The sequence below is a fragment of the Rhipicephalus sanguineus genome, chromosome 1 (assembly GCF_013339695.2).
Source record: "Rhipicephalus sanguineus isolate Rsan-2018 chromosome 1, BIME_Rsan_1.4, whole genome shotgun sequence".
Lineage (NCBI taxonomy): Eukaryota > Metazoa > Arthropoda > Arachnida > Ixodida > Ixodidae > Rhipicephalus > Rhipicephalus sanguineus.
In genome coordinates this window covers 308059793-308074142 of record NC_051176.1, presented here as the reverse complement: position 1 = coordinate 308074142, position 14350 = coordinate 308059793, and the positions used below count along the sequence as shown (strand labels likewise).

Genomic DNA, 14350 nt, shown 5'->3' with positions numbered 1-14350 from the left:
GGAACGACTAGCAACAAAGACTATTCCGTCATTAGCAAAAAACTTATCGCTGCACGTTTCTTGAGGGGAATTGCTTTTCGAATTGTTCGTGTCTCGCCGTCTCAGAGCCTCAGGTCGTTCCACCAAGTTCATTGTCGACATCCTGAAGATGGACGAAAATGGTGACACTATATCATCTTGGCGTCGCCAAGGCAGTGATGGCAGTGGATTTTACATTGTCTGCAGTCAGATCATTAACTGCGAACAGCATGGTTTTGCAGCGATAAAGCGACATGTTACAAGCAAGAGGCACATTGAGGCCACGAAGCAGCACCGGGATTCAGCAGGTGTACTGAAAACTCCACAAAAACCTGCGTGTCAGACGTATTTGGACTTCTCGCAGTGTTCAGCAACGCTCTCGGGTGACCGCGTGGTTCGTGCAGAGAGACTCTTGGGCAGATACGGCCACATCTATTTCCGAGGATGTTCATGGACTCCGAAATCGCTAAACAGTTTTCCTGCAAACGAACGAAAGCCTCCTATAGTGCATACATGCCAAAATCCGCGAGACTCCCTGATTTCGACCTTTTCTTACGTGTGTACGGTTGGCAGGAAAATCTCCCGGACATCAAAATTTCTGTGCGTGATCTATCTACATTGAAAAGTCCAACCCAATCGATCCAGGCTTTTTGCGAACCCATAGGAAACCAATTTAGGAGGCGTTGATGTAAACGTAACCGGCTGATCGGAATTCGTGAAATTCCCCAGCCGAATTCGACTGTGTCGAATGGCGACCTTCACTATTTGAGAAAAACACTGAATTCCATTATTTTTGGTAAAACAGCCCCTCCATCAAAATTTCAAGGGGGGGGGGGGCTAGGCACCCCCCTCCCCTGGCTACGGGCCCGATAAGACCGCAACGTCAATGTTTACACTTACGGGGCTGCTCGGTGATCCAGTGGTGTTATGCAAACACCCATTATTGGACAGAACTTTTAATTTCAAAAGAGCTCCTCCTTAGTTGACTGTTTTGCTTCACACGGTCCCTTTTTCTACTTTGCGGTGAGCTTTTAGCTGCTCCAAAAGCAGTTTTCCCTGCTCCAGAGCACGTTTTTGGCTGCTCCAATAGCCCCTTTTCCTGCTCCAAAATGCACTTTTTGCTGCTCCAAAAGCTGCTCCAAAACAGCTTCAGTCAATCACATCACTGGAATATGTATCCTAATGATGTCACATGAATCACCGTTCTGGTGTCACTAAGTGCACCAAAAAGAGCAGAAATGCCGAGAGAATAACGCGCTCGTTTTTCCCACGCAAGAGGCGATACCTATCAATCAAGTGTGCTTGATGGTCTACGTGAGAGATAACTGTTCACTCTCTTGACTTTTCTCTTGTGTCTGTGTTTGCGCGTCCTGTCTTTTTTAACATGAATACCTACCAACTAGCGCTTCTATATTTATTTATTGATTTATTCGAGTAAGAACGAAAGGAAAGAAGTGTACTAACTCATCGATATATATATTACTTACTTATTTTACTGTTATATGCAGTGTACTAGGTCTAAGACTACCAAGAATATGCTATCCAGCTAGTCGGGTTGTCGCCCTTTAAGGTTGGAAGAGGCGGCAGCGTTGAGGTCAGGCAATACCTGTGAGACTACTGGAGGAGAGAAAGATACAACCTCCAGGGAGCTATTCTCGATGTGTTCATCCAAAAGAGATGTTCTGTCGCATTGTCAGCGCGGCAAATAGCGCGTTCGCTTTTGGTAGAGCGTACTATTGATGTCCATTATTGGGTTTAGCGTCACTTTGTAATCATCGCACAGTCTGACTGAACCATTGCGTTTGACATCTGGCACGACAGATGTAGCATACGGGCTTGTTGTAATGGGTGTAATTATCCCTAGCTCTTGCAGCTTGGACAATTCGTGCTCGACAGCAGTTTTTAGAGTGAAAGGCATGCTTCTGGCTTTGAAAAATCTTGGCTTTGCATCACCCTTAAAAAGAGGGTAGCCTTTTCTCCCTTTACTGTGCCGAGTTTGTCCTTGAACAGGTCCTGATAGCGGTTTAGTAAGGACTCGAGTTTAGGCGATCTGTCGAAGCCAATTGTGTTTCTCACCTGCATGCGGTGAAGACCCTGTATTTGCGCTCAGTTCAGCTGAAGGTGTTCTAGCCAACTGCGCCCCAGCAGTGGTTGGCCATCCTGGCATAGCAAGTTAATTGGAAACTGTTGGCGCTACACGCTGTACTGGACTGCAACAAATGCTACTCCGCAGGGCTTCATGGGTTCATTCGTGCAGGTTCTTAATGTGAGACTTGTCCTGCGCAAACAAGCACTGGGAAAAAGAGACCGGAACTGTGAGCAGGCCTCGACCGTGGTTGGTTTTTGTCTTGCATCTGCAGCAGGTTTTACACTTTTCAAGTTGTTGCGTGGCAGTGACAAGGTATTAACATGGTGTTTATTTTTACCTCTCGATTCATTTAGCTGTCTGTTCCGGCAAGCGCTCTTGATGTCGCCCTTTTTGTTGCAATGAAAGCATTTGGCATTCGCATACTGACAAGAGCTGACAGCATGTTTCACTGTCCTGCAGCGATAACATGAGGCAGAAGCTTGCCTAGTGCTTTTAACTTTGTGCACTTGAAATTCTTCCTGTGCTGTTGAATAGCAGCTTCAATGGCTATCGCACGAATAACTGCTGTCTGAAACTTTTAACTGATTGTCTTTTCCAAATAAGCTGCGTTGCATGTCAGACCGCAGCATACACAAACAAATCTGTCCATTAAGGCTTGATCAAGAAAAAGACCGAACTTGCAAGTTTGTGAGTGTCTACGCAGCTCTGTGGCATATTGAGTAATAGCCCCTTGCGGCAGTTGTTAACGGTGAAATGTTTCTCTTTCGCTGATAATGGACAGCAACGATAACCAAGAGCGCCGAAGGAAAAGTGCCCCCGTCCAGCCATGCGTCAAGCGCTTTTATTCTCATCATGGGCGAGGGTGTTGCGATATGGGCCACGTGACAGAGTATCGCACAAGCACACGTGTACATGTATGTGACGTGTTCACAGTCCATTTCGGCAGAGCGCATTGTTATTAGAAAAAGTTGCTAGCCGTGATGTCATGTTGCTCTTGACCACATCGACGTACCGAACCCGCCAGCACATTCCCACTGTAAGAAGAAAGTGGACGAAATTTACAGAAACAGAAGCTTGTCAAGTCTGAACTTGCATGTGAATGTGTCCCAGGTGTTTGAGAATGATGCAGGGAATGCATACGGACCTTCACAGTTGCGTTAGACGGGTGGCCGCATTAAACCGAAACGTGATCATAGTTCATGCACGGCGTCAGAGTTGTGCTCCCAAAAGCGGATCTCTTGGGACTGTGTTCGCTGCGTTGAAGTGTATTCCGTCCCTCTCATGTGTGTCAAGTGTTGTGAAAGCTTCATGACATCAAGAGGACGCTGCAGAACAAGAACCGGCAACGGGGCGCCGAGCTCCCCTGGCGAAGTGATGTATTTTATGTCCAGATTCCCCATTTGGGTTAAATTAGGCTCGCGGCGGCGCACCACGATTGCGGCGCTGCAGAGGCGTGATAACTCTTGGGATTACGGCAGCGGCGTGAGCAAAAACAGGCGGCGATCGGAGCGCACAGGTCTAGTGACAACGCTGCGAAGGTGTCTGAACAGTTGGTTGTTGAGTGCATTGCATGTTCTTTATGACTTGCCTGGAGAGTTCTCATAAGTGAGTGGCATGCATCTTGCTCTACTGTGGCCATTTGTGTGTTTGATAGTATGCTGGTGAGCTATCATAACACGGCTGTCGTGTGCAGGCTGAGTGCCATCTATGGGGGCACATACATGCTGGACAAGCCCATTGACGAAATTGTGCTGGAAAATGGCCGTGTGGTGGGCGTGCGGTCCGGCAGCGAGACGGCACGCTGCAAGCAGGTCTACTGTGACCCCTCCTACGTGCCCGAACGAGTGGAAAAGGTAGGCTGGACTGTGGTTTCTGTAGAAAGCAAGGCGTGGTATTCAAACATCTTATTAGATGTCGCAGTGCTTCTATTTGGGGAATTGAGAGTTCTACGGACACCCGTCTGGTTGGCAAGAACCATGATGAAGGGAATGAAGTACACCGACCAAACAAAAGTTTAAAAGAAAATGACATTTTGGCTTTCATACGGAAGCCTTGTTCACAGTGTTATACCGTATAGACTGCTTATAACATGAATATCTGGATTCAGAAATATGCATACCATAACCAAAATAATATTTTTCAAAGGCTACACATGTGCAAAACACTTAGACCTTGCAGCTGCATGTATCTGAGAATCAAGGCATGTAATCGTGATGTTTGCATTCATTTAAAACATTGCCTAAACTCACGGCGGAGTCTAGGTTGCATGCATGATATCTGAATTCCAGGAAGATGCAACTACAGTAAAAGCTCGTGAATTCGACACTCGTTAATTAGGAAAATCGGATAATTCGGGCGTGTTCCAGGGCCCCCGCCAGCATATGCATTGTTTAATGGCATTGAACTCGTTAATTCACTCATATGGCCACAACCCGCTTGATTCGGACGATCCTCGGAGTGCGCCGAGCGTGAGGCGGCGTAACTCTCATGCAAAGGAGAGAAAACAGTGTTCGCGGACAGCCGAAATGGCTGCGGATTTCAGAAAGGCGTGGTCACCATCCACAATAGCGTTGTTGGTACGTAATAAGGTATAGGTTCAGAGCACGTTGTGGATTGACACTGGGTTCGCATTGTGAACAAAGTCGCAAGTGACAAAAATTGTGGCTTTTCTCCTGCTCTTATGCAAAATAATTACTGAATTTACGTATTCCTCAAAAAATGAAAGTACATTAATGTAATAGACATTTATTTACTGTTTTCTTGGTGCATTTGATAATTCGGCATTCAGTTAATTCAGGCATAATTGAATATACGAACAGCGCAGCTGACAAGGACAAAGGAAGGTGACAACACACAGCGCTGACTTTCAACGATGATTTAATAGCGGAGCGAAGTACATATATAGTGAAAAAATGGGCATGCGTAGAAGGATGCTGTTGACAGCCACTGCGATACAATGCCAGCAAAACTCTTGTCACTTTACTGATTGAGCTGGAAACTAGTACACATTTTAAAAATGATCGAGATAGGCGATCTCTTTTTGCAATAGCGCAACTGATGGGGAACTTACGCATGTACCGTGAAATTTTATATGTGATAGGCCTCAATTATCTCATGCGTGGCCTGCGAGTGGTGCTTGCCTATTACCTCGCAACGCTCAAAGAGGGGCACGCAGCCGCAGTCGCGGCAGTGAATTCCGAGGTGTCCTTGAACCGCATTGTGCACATTGTTATTATGCTCTCTTAAGCGGTCATTCAAGCACCTACCAGTTTGCCCTATGTATTTCTTACCGCAGGAAGGCGGAAGAAGATACACGACACCAGTAGCACAAGAAACAAAGCGCGTTCTGTGGTTCACAGAGCATCTTACTCTATTTGCAGCTGGTTGATTCACCAGCTTACAAAGCTTCGATAGCTTTTCCGGGGCGGAAAAGACAACAGTGATGCCAGCGCGTTTCCCAATCTTTTTCAGCCTATGCGAAACGTTATGCAGATAAGGGACTGCAACACAGTTCTTAGGAACTGACGCATTTTGAGGCTGAGACTGCCCTCCTGGATATTTGAATTGCTTCAAAAGCTTTTCCGCAACAGCAGAAATCAGGGCAATCGGGTAACCAGCGCTTAAGAGGCGCTTGACCTGTGCTTTGAAACTTCGTTGCATCGAGTGTGGGCATGACCTCCTAAGAGCGTTGACGAGGCAAACATTGATGATGCCCCTTTTCACCAGTTTTGAATGAGCTGAGTGAAAGGGTAAAATGGGTTTTCCACTTCTCGGTGTGAACAGCCAGCACACATGATCACTCCGAAAACAGAGCGTTTGGTCTAAGAACCTAATCGAATTACCTGAAGGTAGCTCATGTGTAAGTTCTAGTGGAAGCAAGTGATCCTTAAACAAACCTAGAAGTCTAGGGACAACAACTTCAAAATCGGTATCCGAACAATCTACAAATACAATGAAATCGTCAACAAACCTACAGACCTTCACAACAAGAGACAAGTCAAGATCTTTTTGAATGTGGCGGTCCTTCTGCGAGAGAAAGATGTCACCAGGGGTGGAAGCGCTGCGCCATTTGCGCCACGCTGCGCCAATCCGCTTCTGCTGCGCCATCCTGCTCCAAAACGCATTATTGCGTCGAAACTGCTCCCAAGCGGTCTTTGGTGCACGGCCTCCACAATGGGCTCCAGTGCGCTTCCGGAACCGATCACCGAGGCTACGTTTGGTGCCTTTATGTGCCGCTGTCATCCGTGTCATGGCACGCCTATGCGAGCTTATATCATCATCACATCACTTGGCGCGCTCTCGTGACGTTGTCGAAGGCACAAAAAAGCTAGCTAGCTACAAGAAAGTGAGTTGTGCGGCCATATTTCGATTGTGACGCCGGCGGCAATGGAGTTTTCTGGTGCGCTGCGCGTACGGGCGTACGGTGCGGTTGCGGTTATCGTGGCCTGGGATTGCGAACATGAATAAAAGTAATTGCGTTGACGCTTCATAATTGTCGAAAAGGTTCTATTTACTGCGAATACTAAATTTGATGTAAAGCCATGAGGATAGTGCGAGCAGCCGCCGCGGACGTAAACGCGCGACCATTATTTAGACACTTTGCATTAAAGAAACCGCTGTATAGCTGAGTGTGTAATGTGGATTTTGTGTCATAAGTCTTCATGAGAAAGAAAAAATATGTTTTATCTGTTTGCGGTCAGTGAAGCCACTACCAACCGCGAAACCACTCACAGGGCCTCGGTCCCTGCAAGTCGGTTGGACCATTTCCGAAACTCATTTTTTTTAGTGAAAGCGTGCCTCTCCATGTGCAGAATTTGTTGCATTGCACACAAGCCCTTAGACGTTATAAATGCAGCATGTAAACGCGCTCGTGCAGGGACGCGCTTAGTATCGCCAGTGCGATCGGTCGCGTTGTTCGATTTTGGCTCGTCAGAACCTGCGCTCGGCTCGTGGTCGAGTACGCTGTAGCTCGTACCATCCGCAGATGACATGCCGCTCGCCGCCGTTGCTGCGTGTGGTTTGGCTCATGAGGTGGCGAGTGAAGAAATATACAAAAAAAAAGAACAAGATAGACACTTGGAACGTTTATTACTGAAAAGACAAATGTCAGGTAGTACGAAAACAGAACCACGGGATACAAATTGTGCGATGGCGACATCTAGTATCATCGCATCTGAAGTACCGTATTTGCGTGCATATAAGCGACACCAATAATTGACAAATCTTGGAAGGGAACTTGAAGGGAGAAGGTCGAACCGCATGGCGCAATTTTTGGCGCGATTTACGCGCGTTTGGAGGGACGCGCGTGTTTTTTGACGAACGCCTTCGCGAAATCGCGCTGTTGCGTCCTGAATGGCTTGATTTCATGCGCGACTGACGCGTGGTCGGAGGGTCGCGCGCGTCCTTTTGACAAACGCCATCTCAAAATCGCGCCGCGGCGTCTTCCTCCTCGAAGTAGAAAAGAAAACGCCTCGCGCGGCACATCGCCCGCTCGTCCGACAAACGGAGTTTAGGGTGCAGACACGTGCTTCTTTGGTTTCTCCCAATGCCTCCAGACGGCGCTGACCCCCGCGCATTTCGAAGGAACTTTTTGAAACCGGCGTAGGCTTTTGACGAAAATGTAGCAACCCGGCAAACGCGGTGCGAAAACACCGCTGATGAAAAACGTTCATTATCTTTAATGTTTTTCATTTGTCAGTCTAGTCAAGTGTAGCTATTCAGAACATCGCTTATCTCATTTTCCTGAGTCATTGCTCTATCACAGCTCTGATGTTTTGATAACACGTACGCGCATATATATATATATATATATATTTGTGTTAAGTGTGGTTGGTTCATCAGTATTAAATGTTTTCTAAAATCGTTGGAATTTCTTGTGTTTACCAGAAATAAAAAAGAACAATGATATTTGATCATAGAATTCTGCTCCAAAACTAACTTGCATTGCTCCAAAACACACATTTTGGTGCTCCAAAGCTGCTCCAAAACAGCATTATTCCTGCTCCCTGAGCTGCTCCAAAACACTCAAGCCCGCTTCCACCCCTGTGTCACTCAAAACTGGTGCCAAACAAGAACCAATGCACACGCCACTTTTTTGAATGAAATGTTGCTCATTCCAAGACGCAAACGTGGACTTTAAATAAAACGAAAGTAATTCTAGAAAACCACGGACCGACATGCCTGATGCATTCTGGAACGCTAACGACCCGAAGGTGTCAATACATTCTTCTAGGCACTGAAGCAGTTTGCGTCTTGGAATGCGCTATTGCAAAAGTTGCATCAGTTGCGCTATTGCAAAAAGAGATAGCCTATCTCGATCATTTTTAAGATGTGTACTAGTTTCCAGCTCAATCAGTAAAGTGACAAGAGTTTTGCTGGCATTGTATCGCAGTGGCTGTCAACTGCATCCTTCTACGCATGCCCATTTGTTCACTATATATGTACTTTGCTCCGCTATTAAATCATTGTTGAAAGTCAGCGCTGTGTGTTGTTACCTTCCTTTGTCCTTGTCAGTTGCGCTGTTCGTATATTCAATTATGACCTACCAACTTGCCCAAGTTTCCATGCTTCATAATTCAGGCAGTTTTTCCAGTCCCGTGAAATCCGAATTAACGAGCTTTTACTGTATTTACTTCTCTGCACAACTAACTGAATGATCGGACAGTTGCAATGCGCATGTGAGCTAACACGGGGATTGGTCAGTTCGATGTAGAGCACGGAGCAGGAATTCTTAAGGAGGCAAAACTGCACTCTCTTTTGGGGGTCCCAATAAAGTCGCCGAGTTTGGCACGGCACTTACATGCATGCTGTCACACGAGTCTGCTAACGAAGTGGGAAAAACATGCACGTCACTCTCATCGGTGAAGCTTACCGGTTCAAGGCCATTCAGTGCCCATTAGGCACTGAATAGCCTGGGGCATGACGTAGGTGTGATTGCCTAAAGACACCCCCAATGTAGGCCTGCTTAACTGCTTTAGGCATGGTTAGGTGTGTCTTTTGCGCCTCCTTGCCGGTTCCAATTTAGCGGGTAAATTAATGAAAAAAAAAAAGCATCACATCCAAGTATATTACGTGTGTGGTATATTTTGTAGAACGCGAAGTCTTATTCTTCTTATAATGTGAACTTGATAGGTTAGGTATCATTTGTTTCAACAAATAATGGTACTTTACCTATATGCCATCAATTCATATTTAGGTTATTACTACTTGCATAGGGGAGCGCGGACTTGGTTAGAAAGAAAGACAACACGACAGAAAGGACGCCCACTTGCAACTGAGTTTATTCTAAAAAACTTCTCACCAAGAAAGCTTATGTGCAGGCGCATTCACAACAGCCACTGTCACAAAAAAGAAAAAAAATTGCCAGATCGCTGGGACATGTGGTACAAATCTAAGATCCCTTAAAGGGTGTTACATATGATCAGCTGCTGTGAAGGAAGTTTGTCTCCTTCATCGTCAAATGCACCGAAGGCGCACTGATGCACGCGTCTGCTGCAATCTTAAAGGGGCCCTGCAACACTTTTTCGTCTGCATTCTGCAGCACTGAATTGCGTGTACTACTGAGTACCGAGATGAACGCAAAAAGAATTATCGAGATCGGTGCACGGTAATGGAAGTTACAGTAGAACCCCGCGTTAACGTTCCTTTCTGTTGCATTTTCCCGGCTGTTACGTCGTTTTGCGCCGGTCCCAGCAAAGCTCCCATGGGATACAATGTATTAGGAACCCCGCTGTTACGTCGTAACTCTGGGACTGTTCCCGTATGATACGTTGCAAATTGCACTCCGAGCCGACCGAGCGACTACTGAAGAGAGCGGCCATGGTGACTTTTCACACAGTTTGGTCTGGTTTGACCGTAACATTTGCCGCATGAGAGGCGCAAGCAACAGGTACTTTCATTTGACGCAAACAAAAGCATAGCTACAAGCTTTATAGCGCGGACTTCGAACACAAAAGACAAGGAAACACGACAGGCACGAGCGCTTTTTCCTTGTCCTTTCTGTAAGAAGTACGCGCTATGCTTGTAACTATGTATTACCAACTACAGTGGAACCTTGTTAATGCGTACCTGCCGGGAACGCCGCAAAACTATGCATTAAACGATAGTATGCATTAACCACCAAGTAAAAATTTGCATCTCCTTGCATACGCCATCGCCGCCAGCAAAGAAATAAATACAGTGCCACAGCAAATATTGCCTAAAGTACCCATTGCAAAGCCTTTTCTTTCTCTTTGCCAAAGTGGAGACAAGATTCTGGTACTCTCGCACGACCGTCCGATAGCACGCGGTGGCGACGCCAAGGAGCATTTCGGAACTATTACAGGGTCTGGTATACGCAGTGGCCGACATAGCGACAGAACGGACAGTGTCAGCTCTCTGCGATATATGTGCGTGCGTCTGTACCGCGATCTGCTCCTAAACGAACACTGACGCAGTTCCAGTGAAACGCAGTACGGCTGCATGGAGCCGATCGTCTCCTGGCTAGTTGCGTGCTTCTCGGCTCACGCCGTCACTCCCGGGCCACTTGCTGTACCGCACGCGCGCATTTGTCGTGGGAGTGTTCTTCATACCACTTCACTCCAGACCATGCACAGATGCGGCGATGACGAACTTCCTGCAAGCGATGCGTACTTCGCGACGCTCTAGCGGTCCTGGCAGTGGACGGAAGCGCGTTTCGGTGTTCGCCCAATAAAAGCGTGCGGTATGGTTACACGCTTGCTGTGCCGTACGCTTGCGTTTAGAGTGATAGCGTCAATGCAAAGAAGTTTCGCATCGCCTGCGACCAGCAACGCTCAACTCCGCAACAGCGAGCTGCTTTCGTTTTTACAAAGCGGCGCGCGCTTGAACACAGCCCTTCACAACGACGCGGCAGGGATCGGCGGCCCAGCGCATGCAGGTTGTCGCCTATTAAAGGCGTGCAGTAGGCTTAAAGTAGTGCTGCCCCGCAAGCGTGATAAGTCATGCTGGTGCGTTCGTCGGTGGCCGCTGCCTCACCTTCGTTCTTTCCCGATGCTTACCCGCAAAGGCGTCGCCGCAATCGCGCGGAAGTCGGAATTAGTGATAGACCAATCCACGCACTTCTCGAAAGGACGGAAAACCTTTGGTTGCACATTATGGCGTCCAGAAGTTCAGCGGTGCAGCAAAATTTTATGCCACAAAAAGTTATCGCGGTACGCAGGGTACGCACTAACCGGTAGTTGTAGGACTAAGCACTACGGCTTAAGCGGTCAGCAAATGCATTAGGCTCTATGAGACTCGGTTGGGGATTTGTCGCAACTACGTTTTAACAGTCAGTGCGCTTAAAGCGGGTACGTATTAATGAGGTTCGACTGTAGCCCGAAACGACGCCTTGCTCAAGAGTAAAGCCTTCGAGATCTGTATTGCACATATGGCATCTATGACGTAATTCACGCAAGAGCGAGGCCTTTGAGATTAGCATTTACTTACGACAAAAGCATAGCCTTCGAGATATGTGTTGCAGACATGGTGTCTATGATGTAATTGCGCGCAAAAGCAAGGCGTTCGAGATTGGCATTTATTTCTGCCATCGCGTTGGCGTAGACTCATCATCATCGTTATTTGCTGGAGGAGTTCGAGCTGGTTGGAGTTCGCGTACTCGTGCGCGCGGTTTGCGGTCGGACTCGCCGCACTGGTTGTGATTGCGTGTGCTTAGTTCTTTCACGCCTACAGCTGTTGGTGCTAAAAAAATCACATACATCGATTACATTTCTGTGGATGACACTGTCCCCAGCTCCGCGTTTCTATCCGTTGACTAGATCATGGCTGAGTGCGCCAGTGTGTGCACCAGTGACGAAATTTACGAGTTGGTGGAGCAGGGGTCATTTTCTTCGATGACCGCTTTTGGGGGTACTTCTACTTTCGCAAGGCGTTCGACCATTTACTACAAGCCACGGTGGTCCAACACTATGCCAGTAGTCCTACAGTATCGCTCGGAGACGCCGATGCAACCGGCGTCGATCTCTCGAAGGTGTCGCCATAAGTGATTGCTTGCCAGGTGTCGGCCGTGGTGGCACTAGATTTATGAAAAGGATGTGAGACTGCAGGTGCTCGAAAAACTTTTCGTGCTGCTCGGACATGAGTAAAAGCACTGGGCAACGTTGCACGATTTTTTCACGCGTAAGCATTGAAATAAAATTCTGTACCACTAAATATTGTTGCATACCTGCCAAGTCTCCCGGATTTTGAACGTTTCTCCCGGTTGTACGGGTCATAGGAAAATCTCCCGGAAATCCAGTTTTGCCCCGCGCGTCTAGTGCTTTGTCTGGCCACATGAGCAAAGTTGTCTGGCCAGAAGAAGAAGCATTCTTCTTTTTTTCTTTTTTTAACGATGGTAGAAAGGTTCAAATCAGTTTCATTGCTCGTGGAGTAGCTGTGCACTTTGTGCCGCAGTGCTGCCAACGCAAACGTGTCATAGCGCTGCAGCCGCGTCTTGCCTGTGATGCGTACATATAAGTACATAAAAAGGTGCGCTCTGTTTTCGCTAGGAGAGAGCGCTCGCAAGAATTATGGCACCAACACAAGCTCGTGATGCAGGTGGCTGTTTGATGTCGTGACGTGAGGTGGGACGTTCCGCGCACAGATGCGCAACACGCAATTTAAAAATTGATCCTAAATGTGTTATAGGTTATATCAGCCGTTAATATTTCGTAGATGATGCGGTTTTGTACACACAAATCTATCCCACAAGTTATCTCGCCTTTTTGTGTCACTACTGCTTTAAGTGGAGAGCGCAACACTTAAAAGGGTAGCCGTTACCGATGTCTGTCGAGATAGCTCGTTCGCCAGCGCTCGCGACCGTCCCCGTCTCAACGGCGCCTCTTATGGTCCCTCGCCCGACGAAATAACTGGTAAGCAAGCGACAACAGGCCTCGCACGCGGAGCGATGTTATCGCATGTGCCCTTCGCGCGATGGTGACGGCCGGGTCGTTTCACCTCTGCTGCAACCGCGTTCGTCCCTAGCGCTAGCGCGCTTTTACTCGCACGTGAAACAGACGATGCGTAAGCGATGTTATCGGTTTGGACTCTGTACAGATCAGCGGCGACCGCAAAATCCCGCCGACAGTAGGCAGTTTTAGAATAGCGTATGTAAAGCTTTGCGTTGGCTTGTCGCGCAACTGCGCATGCGTCGTACGCTAACCGCTTGCGGGCTCCCGTTAAGTGACGTAAATAGCGGGCCGCAAACGCTAACGCTAACTTAGTGCACGCTATTCTAAAACTGCCTAATGTCCGTAATTGCTATCGCAGCACCCCCCCCCCTCCCGCGGTCAACATATCTTATACCCCCCCCCCCCCCCCCCACCCGCTGAGTAAATCTCCCGGATTCTGTTTCTCCAAACTTGGCAGGTATGCTGCAGCGCACGCCGTCGGCTGCCTGTGACAAACCGTGTCAGCCCCTGCTGGCGACAACGGGAATCATGAGGCGTAGTCAGAACCAATTGGCACGTGAGCTGGCTGAGGCTTTCTTCCTCACGAAAAGAAGAGACATTGGCGTCCGTGATACTTCCATACGATTGTACGATAATGAAAGCTGGTTCCTCTCATGCGCGTAGATGAATTTGTGGTTTGTGTCGTATAAATATGCGTTTTATGTTCAATAAAATCCAGTCGCGAGTCTCACTTCCTTCCTTGTTCACTTCCTTGTCCGTGTTTCCTTTGCGCAGCAACATGCATTATTGATGCCATCTCTCGTGCCTGTTCCACGCGACAGTGTTGTGGTATGCGTGGCTAATTCAGGCGTGTCGCCCAAACACAATGTGTTTCTACGGAGTCTCGACAGCGTTTCGGCTACCAGCTCTTTCTCTAAGCAGTTGGCGAGAGATCCTCGGTGCTGAGAGATTTTTCCCTACCCGTAGCTAATCGTCCTATTCGGCACCCGCAGGGATCTGATGTGGTGGCACCTGCAGCAGAGACTTCAATGCGTTTGCTGCCTTGAGCAGGCAAATGGATAAAAAAGCGCTATCGGCTACCGCGAACTGGTCCTTCCAGGCACCAACGGCACATGCGTAGATTAGAACAAGCTTTGTTTTTTGGAAAGAAAACATTCACTGACAAGTGTATGACTCGGCACGTGCTCTTTTCACAACGTAACAACTTGGGGTGATAGTGCTGGGACATTCCTCGGGAACTGACCCCGTCTCCGCGTTCGACCACCTTCGATGTAATTTTTAAACATTATCCTCGCTTGTATGTAGCGAACTTCTTTCCGTTTGCCATCCTAAATTT

The 14350-nt window shown here is 47.8% G+C and overlaps 1 protein-coding gene and 1 long non-coding RNA gene across 2 annotated transcripts in view; one reads left to right on the top strand and one right to left on the bottom strand.

Moving 5' to 3' along the window:
- Positions 1 to 14350, bottom strand: part of LOC125756912 (uncharacterized) — a 318174-nt gene that overhangs the window by 124406 nt on the left and 179418 nt on the right. The gene's annotated exons all lie outside the window — the stretch shown is intronic.
- Positions 1 to 14350, top strand: part of LOC119379419 (rab GDP dissociation inhibitor beta) — a 255048-nt gene that overhangs the window by 109710 nt on the left and 130988 nt on the right. Inside the window, exon 4 of the mRNA XM_037648728.2 lies at positions 3801 to 3960. Coding sequence (XP_037504656.1) covers positions 3801 to 3960 — 160 coding nt within the window. The remainder of the gene's footprint in view (positions 1 to 3800; positions 3961 to 14350) is intronic.